We start from the raw sequence: 23,464 nt of genomic DNA on the forward strand, positions 1-23,464 counted from the left end.
AACTGGGGCAATTAGGTGCCTCGAGTGTAAGCCTATACTACACTCGGTAAAAAAACAAACAAAATGCAATACTCACCTCGTAGTTGGCATCTGTGCCCCCCACGCGATGGTCTCACCGGCAAGCTGCTCTGTAATTCTCCCCACTGTCAGCTCTCTCTACTAAACTGGGCTTTGAATTTCCCCACCGTCAGCAAGTAAGCGCTGTGTTTGGATCTAGCGCAGCCAATCACAGCCGGAGATTGATGAACCAAGCACAGCCATTCAGTGATGTCATTCACTGAACGGCTGTAAATGGTCGAGCGCCGACTGTGATTGGCTGGCACTCGATCCAATCACAGCGCTTATTTGCTGACAGTGGGGGAATTCAAAGTCCCATTTAGCAGAGAGAGCTGACAGCTGGGAGAATTACAGAGCAGCTTGCCGCACAGCCGGGGAGACCATTGCGGCTGCCGGCTGCGAGGTAAGTATTGCTTTTTTTTTTTACCTAGCTCGCTGGAGTATAAGCCGAGGGGTGGTTTTTAGCATAAAAAATATGCTCAAAAAGTCAGCTTATACTTAAGTATATACGGTATTTCAAAAGAAAAAAAATGAATAATCTCCATAGTTTTCGCCACAACTTTATTACTACATATAATCCATCTCATTCCGCTATAAAAGAAATATTGGAAAAACATTGCAGTTTATTTCTCCAAGACCCCTTCTTAAGGCAACAATGTCCCACAATTTTTTCACTGGGGCAGAAGAATCAACTGGGTAGCCCCAAGGTTTCTTCACTGTGAGGATTCTTAATCTCTAAAATATAACCTTTATTGAAAATAAAATCTAAAAAGACTTTTTACAAATCTGACATACACACACGAAAAAATCCCTCAACACTCAACAAGTGCTAGAGAGTAGGGGTGATGGGACCTGTGGCGTAGCCCTTAGGGTGTCCGGCCCTGTGAGGTACTCTTGTAGCAATTCAGCTCAATGCCACATATATCTTTGAGCACTCCTACGTTTAGCTAGGTCCCATACCACACTGTTCCTATAGTTTAGTATACTGGTGATTATCCTCCAATAGTCTATAAAACTATTATTCCACTAATAATTGTACACATACTGGATTTAGAGCTCCAGTCTATAATATATAGGAGTTCGAGGTCCCTCTAGGTTCCTGATGAAACTACTATACCGTAGCGGAAACGCGTTGAACTTATAATTATAAGTGGAATAATTGTTTCATAGACTATTGGAGGATAATCACCAGTATACTAAACTATAGGAACAGTGTGGTATGGGACCTAGCTAAACCTAGGAGTGCTCAAAGACATATGTGGCATTGATTTGACTTGCCACAGGGGCATTTTGCAGGGCTATATAGCTACCCGGTATTGCTCAAATATATATGTGGCATTGAGCTGAATTGCTACAAGAGTACATCACAGGGCCGGACACCCTAAGGGCTACGCCACAGGTCCCATCACCCCTACTCTCTAGCACCTGTTGAGGGTTGAGGGATTTTTTCGTGTGTGTATGTCAGACTTCTAAAAAGTCTTTTTAGGTTTTATTGTCAATAAAGGTTATATTTTAGAGATTAAGAATCCTCACAGTGAAGAAAAAATAATGTCCCACAAAAACCAAGAACCCCTTTTAGAAGCGCACGCATGCCTAAAAATATTCTTGCCCCAAGCAAAGTTAGAAACCTAAAACCATCCTATCAGCAAATCCCAATTTTTCCCAACATAACAGGCTGCTATATATGTTGTAAGAGGGAATGCTGGGGAAATATAAAGAACTAGTTTGTTACCTGCGACTTCATCTGTGCAGAATTTATATTTTTAAACCCTTTCTTATACAGCTGCGGTAAAGCTGCGGTATGATTGGTTGCTATTGGCAACAGACATTTTCTTTAAAATCACAATCCATGTTAATGTGTCTTTTGTTCAAGTTGTAAGGCAAAATCCGTGTATTTGTTTTTAACCACCCAGCTTTCATTTGTTATACTGCTGAGGTAAAATGAAAGCTGGGCTGTGATTGGTTGCTAGAGCTGAGTTTTAATTTCTTGCATAGCTGACACCAAATAAATCTGTCTTATCGCGCTCCCTAGGAAACGCTCTACATTTTCGGGATAAAACATAGCCTATGTCATTCCTCAAGATGCAAGCTATCACCCTGCCAAATTTCATCATAATTGCTTCAGTTGTTTAGTTGTGAAAAGATAATAAACATAGAGACATTTACTTTCACATTTATATTATTGCTATGGATATTCTATTTTTCTTACTATTGTAGAAGCACAGTACACAAAATGGCCTGTAGGTGGCTACAGACAATCATTCTTGAACCTGAAATGAGAGAGAACAGATGTGGGTGTCGCAGGTAGTAACATAAAAGGATTAGTTTCTGCCACACAGGGGAAAGCGGGCTAACAGCCGAAGAGAGAGGCTGCAGAGGGCAGTATCAGGAATTTGGACCCTGACCAGTTTGAGCCCATCACGTGGTCTGACAGTGGATGACGCCCTATAGACACCCCGGATGGGAATAGTGATGAACAATCAGTGGGTTGTGAAACTTGAAGTCATTCTATGTACAACAAGTGTTTGCTGTGATGTGGAATAAAGCTGGTGAAAGCCAGAGTTTAAAGAGAATTGAGTTTCCTGGGCCTTTATACACGTGGTGCCAATCATCCAGAATAGAAACGATGGCAATACTATAGTAATGAGTAACTCCCAGGTTGCCACACTATTTTTAAAAAATGAAACATTTTATAAAATGTAAAAATAATAATTTTTATAAGGGAGGGGCAACTTTGTTTTATTGAACTTCAACTTTTTCCTTTCTTATGCTGCACTCCTTTAATTGCTTATGTAATGCCCAAGAGTTCACAGTATTCCAAAACATTAGAACCTGTCAGGGTAAAACTGACATGCAATCTACTAGACCATGTGTCTTGTAGCTGATATTAGGGGCTTTGCCAGGCCTGTGGCTGCCACTGGTGCTCATCAGTTCCTTATAATCACCCAATGGAATCCTGATTGGCTGCAGACAGTGCCCCTCCCTGTTTTACCATTCAGATGCCTCAACATTAGGGGCAGAATGGAGAAACAATACTTGTAGCCCACTATTGCTCTCAAATGAAATTCAACAGGCAGTGGGATGACGTTTTTCCAACTTCTCTCTTTATTGTGTCAGTTAAAACAAGCAGATACGCCTTTCGGGGTAGGCCCCTTCATCAGTCGAGTTAGGTGAGATATAACTCTTGGGGCTGGAGAATACATCCAAAAGCGCTGGCGTTACCAGAAGGAGCTGCGAGCCTACCATGGAGCACTAGGAGAAGTAGACCACTTCTATGTGATCACAGCTGTATATTACTGTGGGTGACTCTTCCTAGTATATGACACTATAGTGATGAGATTGAAGGAAGACGCCCTTGCTGGGCTCAGTGGTGGAATACGATTCTTATAGTTATCATTTATGAAAGGATCATTTTCAAGAACAAGAAATATCCTAACAAATTCCACAAAGTACGGGATCCGCAGTGTGATTCTCCCCTCAATAGAAACAAGTTTAGAGACGCAGTGATATTTATCAGAGTGAAATACTCTATGTACACGGCTGATATAAAGGTGGGTTATCTGGATTATATTTGATTCTGGATAACAGATGTTTATCAGTAATTACATACATTTCTTATTTATCACTTAGTGCTCTAAATTGCTTTCCTTTTCTTGTGTATGACATGTCACTTTACTTTTTACCTTTTTTGTTTGGTGTGACAAAATGGGTTTAAAAAACGCCTTCTCTCATCTGTGAAGTTTTTGATGTCGTAGTAAATGTGATTTCCTAGCAAAACATTTCCCACATTCTGAACAAGAAAACGGCTTCTCTCCTGTGTGAACCTTTTGATGTTGCAGTAAATGTGATTTGCTAGCAAAACATTTCCCACATTCTGAACAAGAAAACGGCTTCTCTCCTGTGTGAACTTTTTGATGTTTGAGTAAACCTGATTTGCGAGTAAAACATTTCCCACATTCTGAACAAGAAAATGGCTTCTCTCCTGTGTGAACTTTTTGATGTTGGAGTAAATCTGATTTGCGAGTAAAACATTTCCCACATTCTGAACAAGAAAATGGCTTCTCTCCTGTGTGAACTCTCTGATGTTGCAGTAAAAATGATTTGCTAGTAAAACATTTCCCACATTCTGAACAAGAAAACAGCTTCTCTCCTGTGTGAACTCTTTGATGCTGCAGTAAATATGATTTGCGAGTAAAACATTTCCCACATTCTGAACAAGAAAATGGCTTCTCTCCTGTGTGAACTTTTTGATGTTTGAGTAAATCTGATTTGCGAGTAAAACATTTCCCACATTCTGAACAAGAAAATGGCTTCTCTCCTGTGTGAATTCTCTGATGTGTAACAAGGGTTGATTTCAATGTAAAACATTTCCCACATTCTGAACAGGAAAACGGCTTCTCTCCTGTGTGACTTCTCTGGTGATTAAGAAGGACTGTTTTCTGTGCAAAGCATTTCCCACATTCTAAACAAGAAAACGGCTTCTCTCCTGTGTGAACTTTTTGATGTTTGAGTAAATCTGATTTGCGAGTAAAGCATTTCCCACATTCTGAACAAGAAAAAGGCTCCTCTCCTGTGTGACTGCTCTGGTGATAAAGAAGGGCTTTTTTCTCTGCAAAGCATTTCCCACATTCTAAACAAGAAAATGGCTTCTCTCCTGTGTGAATTCTCTGATGTGTAACAAGGGTTGATTTCAATGTAAAACATTTCCCACAATCTGAACAGGAAAACGGCTTCTCTCCTGTGTGACTTCTCTGGTGATTAAGAAGGACTGTTTTCTGTGCAAAGCATTTCCCACATTCTAAACAAGAAAACGGCTTCTCTCCTGTGTGAATTCTCTGATGTGTAACAAGATATGTTTTACACACAAAACATTTCCCACATTCTGAACAAGAAAACAGCTTCTCTCCTGTGTGAGTTCTCTGATGAATAACAAGGTTTGATTTATGAGTAAAACATTTCCCACATTTTGAACAGGAAAACGGTTTTTCTCCTGTGTGAGTTCTCTGATGTTGAATGAGTTCTGATTTCACTGCAAAACATTTTCCACATTCTGGACAAGAAAACGGCTTCTCTCCTGTGTGAGTTCTCTGATGTCGAATGAGTTCTGATTTCACTGCAAAACATTTTCCACATTCTGGACAAAAAAACGGCTTCTGTCCTGTGTGAATTCTCTGATGTGTAACAAAGGCTGAACACGCTGTAAAACATTTTCCACATTCTGGACAGGAAAACGGCTTCTCGCCTGTGTGAATCCTCTGATGTGTAACAAGGATTCTTCTCTCTGTAAAACACTTCCCACATTCTGAACATACAAATGGCTTTTCCCCTGTGTGAATTTTTCGATGTGTAACAAGGGTTGATTTGCATGCAAAACATTTCCCACATTCTGAACATGAAAACGGCCTCTCCCCAGTGTGAGTTCTCTGATGTCTAACAAGATCTGATTTAGTACGGTAACGTTTAGCACATTCTTTACATGAATATGGCTTCTTTCCTGTGCAAGCTCTTTGATCTCCTCTTCTGTGACTTTCACCAGTCTGGGATGAATCAGAAGATGGGACCTGTGTAGGATGATCAGATGATGGATGTTTGCTGTGAAGGGCTGAGGAGATATCTGGGATAATGCTAAGTTCTTTAGATGTATCTTGCGTGATACCACAATCCTCTGCTTCACAATCTGCAGATATCATGCATCCCTCTGAGCTCCCGGCACCGACATCTGCCAAGAATAAAGCAGATTATTCTTTAAAACTATAAATCTTATAAATGATACTGATATTTTATAACATATCTATACAAATATGAAGTCATGTAGCAAAATGTAGTGATCAACTAAGGGTGCTCTTACACACGCTAACAGTCACTAGAGTAATCATTCAAAAGAGCCATTATGGACAACTGTTGGCCCATGTAAACATATGGTTCTGACAGAGCAAGTGAGTGAGAATCGCTCAGTTGTTGAAGTCGCTTGGTTTGCAGCTCTCTTAAACACCAAGTGATTGTCAGTGCAGAAAACATCACCAAAAACTACAGAAGTGAATCAGGACTTACAAGTAACTAATTCTGGTTTGTATTAATAACATAGGGGTCCAGGGGAATCTGAAAACAGGTAATGAAAAGTAACTTGAAGCAGAGTCCTCCACAAGCCTCAGGTTCCTGTCCCCGGTAGATCTCCGAGCCCAAGCTACAGAAATCGTATATTCTATACAGATGGAGTTCGGCCATTTCTGCACCAACATTAGGTTCTGTTTTTCCATAAAGAACAAATATAAATCTCCCATGAAGCAGGATGTCAGTAACACACGGTGTACAGTCAATGTAGAACTGCTCATCTATAAGACACCTTAGTACATTTAATAATTCTATATTCTGTCATGTCAGATGAGGACTAGGCTGAGGGAAGGAAGGCATGTGCCATTCAAGCTGGGCTGCCCCACCTCCTGGCACATGGGTACAGCCAACTAGTTTGCCTCCACTCTCAAAGTTATGGTGGCACCTGCTACTCCTCCTACAAGTGCTGACAGTCTTACAGTACTACTGTGTCCCTCTCTCTCACAGGCTGACAGAGGAACCTCACTCCTCCCTCCATGGCTCCAGCATTCACTCTAGTCCAAGTGATCACGGCAGGGGAAAAAAGTGAGGTAATGCTGTGAGTCTGAGAGAGAGCACACAATGGAAGATGATGGGGAAAAGTGGAGGATGATGGGTGCTGTTGGGCAACAGTGGAGGATGAGGGCTGTTCAGGTACATTGATGATGATGGGGCTGTTTGGGGAACAGTGGGGGATAATGCAGGCTTTTTGGAGGATGATAAGTACTGTTTGGAGGACCTTGGAGGCTGATAGGAGTTGTTTGGGAGACATAGGAGGATGATGGAGCCACTTGGAGATGGACATGAATGATTTGGAATCATATGTTTTGGTGTTTAAAGTTTGCTCTTGGGGCTGTGGGACTTTAGTTACACCACTGATTGGAGCCTCAAAGGAAGTTACTGCTGTGGGGCCACAGCAAGGGGCACTATTACATAAAGTGAAATCACAACGGGGGGCACTATTACTTAGTGAGACTATGGGCCTATTATTGGAGGGGGTACTGAAAAGTTCACTAGTGGTGGCAGCAGCAGCTTGATGGGGAAAGTGGGCGGAAGCAAGTTTTGGCTGCAAGAAACCTTAGTGGCAGTCTGGGCCCAGAGATGAAAATATTATATTATATAATATATTTATCCCAGTGCAGGTGGGGGGGGGGGGGGGTGACATTCTGAGTTTTGCTCTGGGGCCCCATGGCTTTATAGCCCACACCTGCTTCTACTCACAGCCTGCTCACTTCATAGTTCCCTGTGAGGTTGCAAGTTCTGGTCAGTAGACCTGTAGTTGGGCTGGGAAACATTTGTAAAACTGTGCCCTTAACCCCTTAGTGAGCACCCCATTGCCTTTTTACATCCTGTTCTGCTGGGATTTAATCCCCAAGGGTGTAAAAACATGCTTTCTTTGGGGATTAAAACTCTGCAGGCTCTGGATGTGACAGCTCCATGCTGTCGGTAGTCGAAAACCTGGAACTGTAATGGGAGGCAAAGGGAAGCCCGCCCCTCAGTCACGTGATTGCCGGTATCCAGTGGATACCGACGATCGCATTAAAGTCAATTGAAAGTAGAAAAAAAGTTAACGTTTCAGCTCACCTTACAGATCCGTGAGAGGAGCTTAGGATACTCACCCCCATCCTCCGTGACTATCCGCGGCGTCCTGGTCCTGCAGGACCTGACACCAGCATCTGCGCATGTGCACCAAACGTCATCATGTCACATGCACAGGGCCGAGATGCCCGGGAAATTTAGAAACTCGCTGCTAGTATGAGTAGTCGAGAGCATGGATCTGTCACTGGCAGCCGCTGTATGCAGTTCTCAGTCACATGATCACGGTTAGCCAATAGATCAAGTTAAAAAAAAAGTTTTAAAAAAGTATAAAAAAAAAAACCTTTGTGTCATCTCCCCTTATGGATCATATCCGTGAAGAGAGATGAAATTAGGTACCTAAGGCCACTGGACCTTACCACATCTTCTGTGCACGCGCTCGTCACCAAAATGGTGGACACATGCGCTAAAGCCGGATACTAAAAGTAGCCGAGAGCCTGGAGTTCTTACGGGGAACCGCAGTATGTGGTTATTGGTCACGTGACCACGATTATCTAATGGATAACGAGGATCATGTAAAAGTTAAAAATAAGCTAAGTTTCACATCCAGTCACCCATCCGAACCGTGAGGGGAGGTAAAAGTACTTACCTGCAGCGATGTCCCCCAATGAGATCTTTATCTGCGGATCTTTCCCCAGCTATGGCGCATTTCGCCTGTCGTCAAAATGGTGGACGCAAGCGCAGAAGCTGAGGAGGGCCAAGGAAATTTAAAATCTCCTCGCTTCTGGCTACTAAAGGAAGCGGAAAGGCTGAAGCAGTGACTGAGGGCCACAGTAAGTGGTTAACGGTCACGTGATCGCCATTATCCAATAGATAATGGCGATCACGTAAAAATTAAAAGACGGTTAAAAGTTCGATGCTCCATTCAGTTTGGGCCCCGTTGTGCATCCAGACAGAAGATTAGGACCACAATGGGTATGTTTCTGAACACGGGACAAATGGGGGTATCTATGTTGGGGTGCAAGTCTTCATTCACATGTGTGCTGTACAAAAAAGCTCTTGTAACTTTGGCAGTTACTAAGATCTGTTGGAATTAGGAGGGGGAATATTGGGAATCATAACCCCCTCCTCCAAAGTAAGTCTCCTTCTTTTGAAGGAATTTTCATATCTTGTTATTAATAGGCTCTGTGAGCGCAGGAAAGAATTTTTACTTAACGAAAAATCTCTTTGCATTTTATATGGGGTTCCCATGATGGATCCCTGAACTGTTTCCAGCGGCTCTCCTCTTGTGAAGAGAGGATGTTTTTCAACACAGAACTATGGAAGATCAACACTGAGGTGAGATATTTGGTTTGCTATACCAAAAATCATCTTTTTCCTTTTTTGGATTAAAAAAAGGGGATCCATTATTTTTTTTCTCTGGCGCTTTTTCCTTCCTTCTTTCTATTTTTAAAATGACACAATTGCCAAAAAAATCAAAAGTTGTAATTTTTTGCTTCGATTCAAAATGACACCTATGATGCCTTTGCAATATTGGCTTGGTGCAGGAAGACAAAATATTCCTCAAAATGTTAACAATTAAATGTTGGATTTGTACGTGTCCTAAGTGGTTAAAAAAATGAAATGTGCATCCAGAATAAAGTAAATAGATAAAAACGTACATCTTATCAAAAATTTCCATATTATGTTTGCACATATTTGAATTATTGCAGTTGGAAATGTGAAAAAAATGAATTTTTTTTCAAAATTTTCCCAATCTTGACACTCTTAATAAATATACACGAATTCTATCGGTCCATTTTTACCGCCTAATTAAAGTACAATATGCGGTGAAATAACGGTGTCAGAATCATTTGGATATGCAAAACCTTTACGGAGTTATTCCATGTAAAAGTGACACATGTCAAATTTCCAAAATTTTGCCTGGTCACTAAGGCGCAAATAGGCTTCGTCACTAAGGGGTTAATGTGCTCGTCTGAAACTGGTCATATAAAGAGGAAATACAGCTCCTGGTCCTGTATACATTCACAGAGCTTGAGGCTGGTGCTCTATTAATGTACTGAGCTTGTTTCTGGTATTGCATCTATGTACTGAGCTTGGCTCTGGTGTCTATATACGGAGCTTAGTTCTGGTATTCATCTATGTACATCACCAAGGTTGGCTATTGTACTATAATCATGTTATGATCTTGATTCTGGTGCTGTATCTATTGAGCTTGACTCTGGTGATGTAATCCTCAGCAGAAAATCCATTACGTGGGAACACACCCTTATGTTGGTCCGCTACTCACGGGCCTGTGTTATATTCCTGCCCCACAGTCTAAACTTTGCCAGCCAGCCCCTGACCATTACACAGAGCTGCCATGAGATATATTGGGCTCCCATATAATGAGATTAATGAGAGTCCCAGGGGACGGGTGGGGGATGGGGTTGAAGTCTTTAGTGGGAGGTGGGGTGCAGAATGGCCAGTGGGAAGCAGAGTAACCAATCCCTTACCACTGGGGAAGCTCCCTAAAGGGATCCAACCCTCCTGAGATACAATTCCTACTGCTAGTGTGCAGAGTGCTGGTGATCACTGACTTGGCTCAGGACATATTGATATCTTTACTGACAGGCAGGCAGCAGCCAGCGGTCAGCGGGGGCCTCTGTAACCATTTATCCTGCCCTGATGGAGGTCCGGCCCTTAGAATATTCCTGATTCTGAACAAACTCTTTGCAGCCATTAGAGAACACATCTGTAAGCCGTTACTTTATCTCCAACCCCCTTATAATCGGCTCAGACGTTATATTAGGATGAAACTACTCGGAATCTGTTTCCCAATTGTGCCCATTTATGGCAACTGGAAGAGTATTACGGGGAGATCACACACTGCGGGATTGTATAATCTACAGTACAGTGTAAGGGAGTGGGATTCTAAGAAACCGCATTCACTCACAGCTGAGAGATAAGGATGTGACACCTGAAATAGGATTTATCTGGTCGGCCATATTGAGATGGCTGAGTGTGAGTTGTGCCCGAGAACTCCAATTGGATATCACATGGACACATACGGACTGTGTGCTGCCCCATGCTGGCAGGCAGTAGACATTGCATGTCCGATTCTGGTCCATGAATCAAACCAGAATAGGACATGCTGGGAGTTTTATCATGTCCATGTTAATAGTATCCAGCTTGTACTAAATTACCTGAAAGCACTGCGGAATAAGTTGGCTATACAAATAACACGATTTACTTATTCATCAAGGTCTATGTCTCCATCTTCGGTATTTAACAGACAGATAGCGGCTGGAAAGAGACCTGGAAGGTTGAAACGTTGCCTATATATTTGACTATGGAACAACAAAGTTTTTTTGCTTCAAGGAAATCCCTATCCCCATTTATGCTGCCACAGCACACTCTCTATTTTACTACAATTTAGGAGTTGAAGGTTTACAGCTCCCTGGTTGGCTCTGCATACTTTTCTCCAAAAATACCCCCCCCCCTTATTGGGTCAAGGTGTGAGTGCTGCTGGGCACTCTACTTTTGTTTGGACTCCATCTTCGGTATTGTGATCAGTGCTGGTTACATCAGAGCAAGAGTTGGTCAGTGTAAAAGGACCCTTAGTACTGGAGCTGGAAAACCGTTTCTCCCTTATCAGTATAGACCTCATATAATGAATAGTAGTTCCCGCTCACATAGGGGTGTTTCATGTCCGTGCCGTAAATGCCCATCATGTGTTATCACCTATAATGGTATCACATGTCATGCATATTTAGTTTGTACTCCGTCTGAATGGGGGAATATACAGCGGAAACTGATAGATCCCAGAGCTTATAAATCTACATAACTATCTGCAGCCGCTGACCGAGGAGAATCTGTGAATCCTCTCTGCTGTATTTAGTGGTTACTACTCACCTGGGCGGTTACCTGTAGCAATCCCCTCTTTACACCGCTGATCACCCTTCACATTTGTCTCTGTAGTATTAATATCGGTCAGATCTTCATCCGGATACAAAAGCTGTGAGACAAATATTGTAAAAGTCAACAGACGGTTGGAGAAGTCATGTGGAAGGTTTTACATGACCTGAAAAGATCATTAATCAGCTTGACGACCAAAAATGACCTGACAGCAGCAGTTATCAGTCATGTCGCAGTGGATGCCCTTTTTAGACTACAACTGCTCCTTTAAGGGATTCTGTCACCAGCTTCATGCAGTTTGACTTGGAGTTCATCTGCAAGTCAAACTTTAAAAAGTTGGTCCAAGCATCATCCTTCAAGCATAGGCACTCGATTTCTGAGTGCCATGAAGCCAGGAGTTCGAGAACGTGAAGTTATTTTGGTTTGTTCCAGAGTTAGCTGTCTCATGAAACCTCTTGTCCCAGTGGGTTATGTTCTAACTACTCTGACATTATTTGGATATTCCCCAGAAGATTACTCTAGCTTGATCTCCCTCTGCCCAAAGCCGTGTTTCATGTGCCCCCAGGAATGGAGGGAGAAAAACGGACGGAGAGATGGAGATTGGGGTGGGAATTTAGAGAAATGAGGCAGAGTCTCCTGACGGGAAGTGTTATTTCTTTATGTGCTGCTATTCTAATGTTTTAGGCATATGAATTTGACGTTGATTGAGATAAGCTGAACTCAATGATGCTGGTCAATGAGAGCAAAGACTAACCAGTAGCTTTCTGGTGGCTTAACCATGAGGGTCTTGAGTTCCAAGGGAAGTGTCTTATGTTCTTACCCCTGGGAAATGCAGAAGTGACAGTTTTGCCCAATGAATCTGGTTAGGGCCTCCTGTATGTGAATAGTGTTCAAATTGAATGTGACACACACACACAAGAGCTTGGAGGTATTTAAGCACTTAGTCTGTAATATCATTGGTTGCCTTCTGCTGGCCATTCTGGGGCTAGAAGCCTTCGCCCAGAACTTTTGTTTTGCATACATGGTTAAAATGGTCTGCCCTAAGTGTAAAGGCAGGATTGTATGTGCTTGGAGTAATTACATCTGGCTGCAATGCATATGCTGGGTGTTTGCTGTACTTGTGTGTATCATTGTCTCCACTAAAGTATTTGTATTATATTGGGAATGCATCAGACAAGAAGGTAGACCCCCACTCTCACAAGTGAGAATCCCAGAGTTGGCATTTATGGCATATCCTGTGTAGGGCAGACATACGGACCATAGCACTGCCTTCTCAGCTCTTATACTTACTCTCCTTGGTTTTCTGCTGTTGTCTGCTGTCAAAGTAATCTGTGGGCAGCATGCAGTGGCAACTTTGACAGTGGACAGCAGAGGAATGCCACCGAGAGCAAGCATAAGGCCGCTTTCACACAGCCGAGAAAACCACAAGACACTCTTGTGGTGCGAGAAAAAAAAAATTGCTGCATGCCCCATGTTTTCACGTTTCTCAGAACGCATTGCCCGCTGTTTTCAATGGCACAGGAAGACACATTGCACGGCGTGCGATGCAAAGTTTTCCATTGAAAACAATTGCTACTTCCCAGGAGTGATGGGGGCGTTTTTTGCTATGAAAAGGCCTTGCATCCGAAGGCAAAACGCACGCTGGCGAGCACAATATCAGACAGAGTTTCTAGGCCTGATATTGCGATCACCCATGTTTAGGTAGCCTAAGACTTACATTGCTGGATTCAGGGCTTCTGCTCCTATGAGCCCATAACTTTAGATTATGACAGATTCCCTTTAAACATTGCATTTGTCAAACATATTACTGATCACCATGTGGTTTTACAGGTAAACAGCAGTTCTCATTCCAATTCTACCCATTCAGTCATGTCCGACTCTTGGATACACTGTAGGCCAATCCTCTCCATGCTTCTCTATTCTCTATGGCTGCTTTCCATTGCCTCATGTCCATTCCCGTGTCCATCTTGATGGTGTCCAGCAAACATGTCTTTAGTCTTCCCTGCTTCCTTTTACCACTGACCATTTCAAGTAACATCTTTTTTTCCAGCGAATTCGCTCTCATAGCCAAAGTCAGTCAGTCTCGTGATCTTGCCTTTCAGGGAAATCTCTAGGTTGATACGGTCTAGGCTTTGCTGTCCATGGGACTCGTAAAAGCTTTCTCCAACAGCATAGCTCAAAAGCAGCTATTCTTTTTCCTTTCTGCTATCCTCAATGTCCACGTCTCACAGCCATATGTTGCAATTGGCAAGATGATGGCTGTGATTAACCTTCATTTGATGGTGACTGAGACATCCTTGCACTTCCATATTGGGTCCATGGTTACTATGGCCGTACGCCCCAGTGCTAATCAACATTTTATTTCACCTACCAAGCTGCCACTAGGATCAATAAGAGACCCAAGTAATAAGAAACCATTAACTGCTTCAATTTCCCTGTTGTTGACCTTTATGTGGACCTCCTTGTTGGCAGCGGTCACGTTCTTTGCCTTGTTGATGTTCAGGTGAAGTCCCATCTTTTCACTTTCTTATTAAGCTTTAGGATCAGAGTTTCCCATGCGTCGCTGTCTCATCTACCAGAGTTGTATCATCTGTGTACCTTCGATTACTGATGGTTCTTCTATCAATTTTCAACCCAACACCCTGATAATACAACGGCCTCATGTTAACTTCCGCATAGAGGTTGAAGAAAAAAAAGCAAGAGAGGATGCATCCTTGTCCTGTGCCCTTTTTGATCTTGAACCATTCTGCATCCCCATGGTTGGTTCTCACTGTGGCTTTTTGATTGCTGTAGAGGGACCTGAGCAATGTGATCAGGTGTGCTGGTACTCCTACCTCCTTTAGTGCTTTCCAAAGCTTATGATGCTCAATGCAAACCAAAGCCTTAGTGTAAACAATGAAACACAGGTAGAGCTTCCAAAGAGAAAACAGCAAAGACAACAAAAAGTTCCTGAACACCCTATAAATGAACCTTGAATTAGCCTATAAGAAGGGTCACATCAGGGAATTATTTGCCATTGGGAAACAAGTGAAGAAGCCTTTCTCTTAACGCCAAGCAGCCATAAATGACGACAATAGGAATGAAATCGGTCACCAACAAGACATCAAGAAGAGATGGAAAGACTATAAAGAAAAACTATATGCTCGCAGTGACCACCCAGAGGAACATGGAGGCCAAGAGGATCTGGAACCAGACCTGCTGGAAAGGGAAGTGGACAATGAGGCAGCTACCAGACAGCAAAGTATCTGGCATCAGTAGAATCACTGTAAAGCCGCACTAACAACACTATGCCGGACAATCTGGAGCATCTGTATATGGCCAAAGCATTAGAAAAGACTAGTTTTCATCTCACTGCCTAAGAAGGGCGATGTCAAGGATTGGAAACTGTAGAACAATCACTCTGATTCCTAATGCCAGCAAGGAGCTTCTAAAAGTCATTCAGAAGTGCCTGGAGTTTCTTAGCAGTTTTTCTTAGTACCTCTAGCTGTGAATTGTAGGTCACCATGGATGTGGAGTACTTATATTCTTACATCCCATGCAAAGATGGACTGCCTGTCTGCCAGGCACACCTTAAGGCCAATAGGGTTGCCTCTGAATCGTTGTTACAACTCACAAGATTCATCCTTACACATAATTATTTCTCCTTTGGCAAAGGGATATTCCTGCAACTCATTGGAGCTGCCATGGGCAATAGAATGGCACCGGAATATGCCAACCTTTTCATGGCAAAACTGGGGAGTGACTTTCTGGACTCCTGCCTCAGCAAACTATTGGCCTACGTCCGCTACATTGATGACATCATAATCATCTGGACCAACACTGAACAAGAACTAATAAAATTCCATGAGATTCAATGCATTTCACCCCACCATAAGCCTGACATTAAGCTACTCTTATACAGAGATCCACTTTTTGGACACCACCATAGAAATTTCAAACAACAGACATCGATTTACCGAACACCAAAAGATCGGCCCATATACCTTAAGATGGGACAGTTGCCATCCTAAGCACATCAAATTGTCCATCGACTATAGCCAACCCATCAGATACAACCGGATTTCCTCCAACTCAACAGACACAATCTCAAAAAGACATTTTAAAATCAGGGCTACCTGATGACCAAATCACCAGAGCCACCAGGATACCCAGGAATCAACTACTCCAATACACAGAAAAAGAAAAAAACGGGTGTGTGCGTCTAGTAGTGACCCACAATTTACAGCTAGAGGTACTAAGGAAGACTGCAAAGAAATTCTATCATACCCAGACTGCTCACCATCCTGATAGCTCTTCTCTGAACTTGCTTCAGTTTATTGATGTCTTTTTTAAATTGGGGTACCCAGAACTGAACACGGGATTCCAGATGAGATCTGACCAAGGAAGTATAAAGGAGTATAATTACCTCAAGTGATCTAGACTCTATGCTTTTTTGCTGCTGCAACACACTGTTGACTCATGCTCAGTATGTGATCTATTAGTATACCCATGTCTTTTTCACATGTGCTGCTGCTTAGTCCAATTCCTTCTATTCTGTATGTGCTTTTTTCATTTGTGCTATGCATTTCTCCCTGTTAAACACTATTCTGTAAGTTCCTGCCCACTGTTAAAGCTTGTTTAGATCTTTTTGAATCCTCTTTCTCTCTCTTCAGTTAGCTATGCCTCCTAACTTTGTCTTTGAGATATTTGATCAGTTTTCCCTCAATTCCCTACTTTATATCATTTATAATAATGTTGAAAAACCCTAGGCCCAGGACAGAGCTTTGTGGCACCCAAATTAAGACATTCTTCCAATTGGATGTGCACCCATTCATGACCACTCTTTGAGTGTGATCACTCAGTTAGTTGTGAATCCACCGAACAGTTGCCTTGTTCATTCTATAGATGGTCATTTTTACTATAAGGATGGTATAAGGAAATTAGTGTAATGCTTTACTAAAGTCAAGATACTTTATCTACCGTATTTCCCTGATTAGCCCAGTCTGTGATTGTGTCAGAGAAGGAAATTAAATTAGTCTTGCATGATTGGTTTGTTACAAACCCATGCTGGCTCTGGTGAATTACTTAATTCTCATCCAAGTTTCCAAGTTCTTGCATATATGCTTTTTAATAATTTGTTCAAAGATCTTTCTTGGTATGTAAGTTAGGCTCACAGGCCTGTAGTTACCCGGGGGTACGTAATTCTGTTTTTTGAAGACAGGGACGACATTTGCCCTTCTCCAATCTTCTGGGACTCCTCCTGTTATCCAGGATTTTTCAAATATTACGGTGAGTGGTTCAGCAGTTACATCTGCGGCTTCCTTTTGTATCCTAGGATGTAGTTCATCTGAACCTGGAGACTTGAATTCATTTCATTTAGCTAAATGTTCCCTCATCATCTCTCTACTTGGATAGCCTGCATTATTTTATTCCTCCAATAGCACAGGGAAGATAAGTTGATGTTACATCTACTTTCTGAGGGAAAATAGATACAAAATAGGAATTTAAAAAAGTTCAGCCTTCTCAACATCATTTTAAACCAATTCTTTAAACACCTAGCACTTAATTAACCACCACATACATCTGTGTGACATTATTTTGACTAACTGTCCATAGAAGGTAAAGTAGGAAGCCTCTTGTCTGACTGGGTTATGCTCTAACGAATCTGACAGCCATATAGCTGCAGGTCAAAAAGCTGGATATAGATATTAGATGGCGGCTCGATGACACCTCATTAACATCATGATGAGGGGTAGAGGGAAGAAAAATGTTTTTTTTTGCCGAAGTAATGCTTTAAGGAGAAGATAAAAACATTTTTTAAATTATATAACTTCAAGCCATATTTTCATCTTTAGAAATTTCAATTTCAGTGTTTACTTTCGGCTTGTTGAGTTGTGAAACTTTCAAAAAATGATCAAGTTTTAGCAAAAGCGGACCTTGATCATTCTTTCCCCAAGGCCTTCATTTAATGCACACACAAACTTAAGGTCCCCAGGCCAAATCAGGCCTGCTACCTCATTTACAGTCTTACAATTATCATCAGCCCTTTGAAGGCAACCAAAATGCTGATGTGGCCCTTACTGACAATGAATTTGACACAACTGATCTAATGTCTCTGGTCAGCGGTAATCCTGCCATCTCCACCGGCCTCATCACACAAGGAGAAGACATCTAATAAGACTGATGACAAGAGCTTCACAGCCTGCTACAGATCAGAGGGACATCTCCACCTACCTGGTGGTCCTGTGGAAGAAAAGGACGTGGACATCTCTCTGGTGGGCTTTTCTTACTGGATGGAACTGAAGGAAACACAGACAGACACGGATGTCATTCTTTACATACAGATAATAAAGTCCCCGTGTATTTAGTCCTGTCTATTACCTGGTAATGGGAGCGGCTGGTGGGTGTCCATCATGGCCTCCTTGTACAGATCCCTGTGTCCTTCTAAATACTCCCACTCCTCCATGGAGAAATACACAGCGACATCCTGACACCTTATAGGAACCTGACAACACAATATACAGTCATCACCCAGAAGCCTCCAGTGCTGTTACTGGATAATGTCCCAGCATACCCTGCAGCGTCACCTCTCCAGTCAGCAGCTCAATCATCTTGTTGATGAGTTCTAGAATCTCCTGTACATTGATGCCCTCATGTATCAGGGGGTGAGGTGGGGGCCTTGTGATTGGGCTCAGGTGATTTTCCATTTCATCACACCCAGGGGCCTGACTGCCATCACTAGAGGTCTTCTTCACTACCGTGTAATGCTGTATATGGGGATGCAGTAATAAATATCACTACAGACATTCCATCACCTCTCCAGTGACATCATCTGTTATTACCATAGATAAGAATGATGTAATGTGACATCATCAGAATCTCTCACCTCCCCACTTAGCTGGAAGAGTATCTCTAGGGTGAGATTTAATACACTCTTCACCATCTTGTTTCTGTCCTCCTCCTTCTTTAATGAATCGCTTATAAAGGAACCTGAATGGAAGGAATATGAGACAATGTAAAAATCACAAAAAGACAACATCAGAATAAATTTACTGGAGATAATAAGAGGAAACATTTAAGAGGGTTTTCCCGTTACTTACAAATTGCTTCACAACCCCTGTGTCCTTCCTGGTTGCTGCTGACCAGGACATGTGACTGCTGCAACCAATCACTGGCTATAAAAGGTCAGTGCTATGGCCAGTGATTGGCTGAAGCAGTCACATGTCCTGGTCAGCAGCAACCAGGAAGGACAGAAGCAAGTCATGGGGAAACCGATTTAAGGACATATTAACCCCTTGAGTGGCAGGTTTCCTACCACCCTGTCGTGCCCACCAGGGCAGGTTTTTTAAAATGGTCTAATCATTGAATTTCAACTAGTTTTGCAGTTGCGTCTCAAGAGCCATAACTTTTTCATTTTTCCATTGACATGGCCATATGAGGGCTTGTTTTTTGCGGGACAAGTTGTGATTTTTTAAACAGGGGGGAGGAAAAAAAGAAATGGAGAAAAAAGAAAAAAAGGGGCCATGTCATTAAGGGGTTAAATAATGTATTAACTTCCTTCTCTGGGTCATTACGACGCACACGGATACCACATGTGTGATTGTATTTTTGATTTTTTACAAAGTAAAGGGAGACAAGTGTTTTTTTAATTTTTTTTAATAATTTTTTTACTTTTTTTTTTTTATTTTTTTATTTTTTTAGTCCCTTTAGGGGACTTCCACAGGGACCCATCAGGACCCCTGATCACATTCCGGGGGTCTGATGGTGACAGCCCTTTACATGCTGCAGTGACAACCCTTTACATGCTGCAGTCACATAGACTGCAGCATGTAAAGGGTTAACACAGCAGAGATCGGAGGTTTTCTCTGATCTCTGCTGTAAGAGCTAGTACCTAGCTGTCCTCTGACAGCTAACAACCAGCTCTCCCTGGCACAGAGACCATCGGCTTGCTTCTGACAAGCCGATGGTCTCTATGGCAACCTGTAAACAAAGCAGGACATTGGCGACATGTCGGCAATATCTTCTGCTGGTTTTTCAAAGCCCTTGCACTGCTCTGTGTGGGTCTGTGCAGGCAGAGCACACTGTCACAGCTTGTGGCATTGTGCTCTGCAGCTCCCATAGTCATACATAGCCCGGAAATCTTCCGGGCTATGTTGCTATGAGCAGTGGAGCTCGTCCCCGGAAAATTTCCGGGCGTGCCACTCAAGGGGTTAAAAGGAACCTGTCAGAGTTTTATGAAGCACGAACTACAGGCAACACAAATTCCTGACAAGGTTCTCCTCACCCGGATCAGTTGGACTGATAGCCGACCCAGGCAGGGAGAAGTCGGCAGCGACCGCCCCACTGACTCTTCTCCAAGTTCAGAGCTGCTTTTTACAGGGTCTTCTCTGAAGAGCTGCAGTGTTTTAGAGCAGAAGCAGCAGAATCCTCCTGACAGGTTCCCTTTAACTCCTTCCTACAGCCATTTTTTAAAACTCATTTTATATAGGAATAAAAGAACATAGCAAATCATATTCCTCATTAACAAACCTGAGAATAACATGGTTCAAGTATACAGAGAGTTTACAGTTCTGTATGACAGTGTACACAGTATAACATTACAACTAAATGGTATCTGGGAGGGTCGAGGACCTCATTCGGTCCACCATTCGCTCAATTGTGTTTTGCATGTGGGTCGAGGTTGACGAGCCGCACCAAATTCCACAGATTTTATAGAATTTATCTGGGCCCTTTCTATTTTTATACACTATTTTTTCATATGCAAGAATTGAATTGACCAGATTCTGCCATTGGGGGAGCGCCGGGGGTCTCCTATCCATCCAGCGCAACGAAACAGCCTTATGGCCAGAAACAGCACCTCACTAAGGATACGGATATGGAATTGCCACTGTTCTTCACCCAGTATACCTAGCAGACATTCAGTGGGGTTGGTTAAAGTGGCACCCTAATAGTTGTCCCAGGAAGTCTGTAACCTCCGTCCAGGGGTATTCCATCAGGCAGCTCCACATCAAGTGGTTAAAGTTAGTGTTAGGTGCCTGAGAGCGATGGCATTGTGTGTTGGGGGCTCTATTCATCCTAAAGAGTCTGTTCGGGGTCTAATAACTCCAGCAGCTATTCTTCATCCCCACCGCCCAAGGACAAGTGCTTTTTTTCTGCTAACAAAGCTATATGAGAGCTTGTTTTTTTTTGACAGACAAGCAGGATTTTTAATGGCCCCATTAAATGTACGGAAAACTTTATAAAATATAATATTAGAAATTAATTTAATAAGAATAGTCCTGCGACTTCCGCCTAGGACACAGAGGGAGCAGGACGTGTCTCTCAGAGCTCCTGCGATACAACTCCCAGAGACACCGGGACCCTCTGGTGACCCACAAAAAAAGCAGCTGCGGGGGACGGACATCTCCCCTGCTTGCTTGGCAGAAGACCCCCACATCCGAGGGGTATTCGGAAAGCCCCCGGCGAACCACCCGATCCGACCCGCGGGGAAAGGAGAGAAGGAGCGGGACGCGACCGGGAAGAACAACACGATCCCGACCCCAACAGCCACCGGGACCTTACCTGCCTGGAGGGTATCCGGAAGGGCGCGCAGACCCGCCGACTTCTACCAGAAACGCACCGGGAGCACTCGTGACGCCGCGACATAGGCCGCACCTGAGATTTCCGGCCGCGTGAGCCGCGACCACCGCCGACCGGGCCGCAAGGAGGGTGAGAGCCTCGGGGAGCAGCTGAGAGGCACGGGAGCCTCACCGAGGGTAAAGTGACACATCGGGGGGCCGCCAGAGAGCCGGGGCCAGACAGCGGTAGAGGCCGGACGGCGATAGAGGCCGCGACCCCACACCCCAACAGACAAGGCCCCCACTCAGCGCCAGACGGGAAGTGAAGCCCTGGGAGGCTTCCGAACGGCCCAGGGGACATCCCTGCAGCGGCGATCCTGCAGGGGAGCAGCCGGAACGTTGCGGCCTAGCGGCGCTTGAAGCCGCGGCCTAGATTTGAGGCCGTGACGTCAGAGACAAACCCCGCCCGCTATAAGAGTCAGGGGGAGGAGCCGAACAGAAGCCACAGTAGGGGAAAACCCCAAGCATCATAACAGACATAAAAGAAAGGGTCTCAAAACCGGGAACACAAACAAAAAACTACAGGAAAACATAGCCCTCCCCCCGAAACCCACCCGAAGCCCACTCTAAGCACAAACAATATCCAAACAAGACAAAAAACACTGGGAAAGTGGGAAAGAAGGAAAACAAGACAGAAATAGCAAAGGAAAAGCCGGGACCTGACATAAAGACACTAAACAAAAAAGACATGAACAAATAGATCTAGGACAAAAAGCCACATCCACAACAAAAAATAAACCGCAACAAAACACCAACAACCCGGATACAGGAAACAACTTCTAATACAACAAACTCGCACAAAACACTTGACACCGAGAAGTCATTAAAGAAAAATGGACAAATATCTAAACGAAAGAAGTGCAGGCACCCCAGCACGAGCAACGCGCCAGTCAGACATAGACAAAACAACCACAGGTGGAAAACAAAAAAGTAGACCCGTCAAAAACATCAAGGAAAAGGAGAGTAAGACCGCGCATCAATCTGCATCCCCTTCAAAAAATACTCCACCACGCGCTGCGGCTTCACCAAGCTCTGACTACGAAGCAATGGACACTTCTTCTATACAAACTAACGAACAACCAACGAACAGTGCAGAAATGACGCAGGCGACACTAGTGGCACAAGAGGTCTCAAAAATGCTTCTCCCCTTATTTGATAACAGACTTGAGGCGTTGCACAAATCCATAAACTCAGCAATGTCACAAATAACAGACAACACCCAAAGGCTGACAGAACTAGAAACAAAAAACCAGAACATAGAACAGACCATCGCAACGCTAGAAACCGCGCTACAAAGAAGCCAGACAGAAACTGAAATGCTCCGGGAAAAAGTCGACGATCTGGAGAATAGACACCGTCGCAATAACCTCCGCTTCGTGGGAATACCGGAGACAGTATCTAACAGCCAGCTTATAGCCTACTTAACCACGGATCTACCGCAAGCGCTACAGATCGATATATCCAATGACCCCCTAACAATAGAAAGAGCCCACAGAATCGGCCCACCAGGGGATGGGCGTAACAACAGAAGCAGACCTCGCCCAGTGATAGCAAAATATAAGCACTGGACAACAAAAGAAGCAATTCTACGAGCCTACAGACGACAAGGAGAACTGATAATACAAGGGGCAAAGATCCTGCTGTTCCAAGACTTCTCGGTGGCGGTGTCACAGAAGCGCAAACTGTTCACCCCGATCTGCCAAAGCTTGCACGAACGAAACACACGCTTCCAATTGCTGTACCCAGCAAAACTCCGGATACAAGACGGTAACAAATCCTTAATATTCAATACCCCGGAGGAAGCAAGAAGACACCTACAGATGGAGGGGAACGGAGAACAAGGCTGAAAAAGAATGAAAAAAAAAAAAAAAGGAACTGTACTGTTGCTCTTTATTACAATCCTGTTCCAAATACAGTGGATGTGGCGCGCGCCACGCAAAAAGAAAAGGCGAAATAGATGTTTAAAGTTTACATGTTTATTATTACTATGTTTCTCACATTTTTCATTTTTTTTTCTTCCTTTTTTCCGACCCATCTGACCTTTAAAAAATGGACCACTAGGAGGATCAGGAGGCCCCGCAGGCACGGCACGATCAACACCCAGTTGCATCCGCGGCTCGCTGGGACCGAGGGATGCGACAAAAAAAAAGAGGCAAAAACTACGGTAACTATGACCAAACTACACCTACCAACATGCCTAGAGACTTAGAAACAACAGAATACCAAACACCCACCACAATACAAACACTATCTTGGAACGTAGACGGACTAAACACACCCATTAAACG

General features: G+C 43.4%; 1 protein-coding gene across 1 annotated transcript in view; it reads right to left on the reverse strand.

The window, feature by feature from the left end:
• Positions 1-1,563: 1,563 nt before the first annotated feature.
• Positions 1,564-23,464, reverse strand: part of LOC136629108 (zinc finger protein 420-like) — a 31,191-nt gene continuing 9,290 nt past the window's right edge. Inside the window, exons 4-9 of the mRNA XM_066605242.1 lie at positions 18,446-18,549; positions 18,147-18,326; positions 17,941-18,064; positions 17,794-17,858; positions 11,578-11,680; positions 1,564-5,776 (exon numbers count right to left, since the gene is read on the reverse strand). Of these exons, the coding sequence (XP_066461339.1) occupies positions 3,786-5,776; positions 11,578-11,680; positions 17,794-17,858; positions 17,941-18,064; positions 18,147-18,326; positions 18,446-18,549 (2,567 nt within the window). The 3' untranslated portion in view covers positions 1,564-3,785. The remainder of the gene's footprint in view (positions 5,777-11,577; positions 11,681-17,793; positions 17,859-17,940; positions 18,065-18,146; positions 18,327-18,445; positions 18,550-23,464) is intronic.

This window comes from Eleutherodactylus coqui, chromosome 5, assembly GCF_035609145.1.
Source record: "Eleutherodactylus coqui strain aEleCoq1 chromosome 5, aEleCoq1.hap1, whole genome shotgun sequence".
Taxonomy (NCBI): Eukaryota; Metazoa; Chordata; class Amphibia; order Anura; family Eleutherodactylidae; genus Eleutherodactylus; species Eleutherodactylus coqui.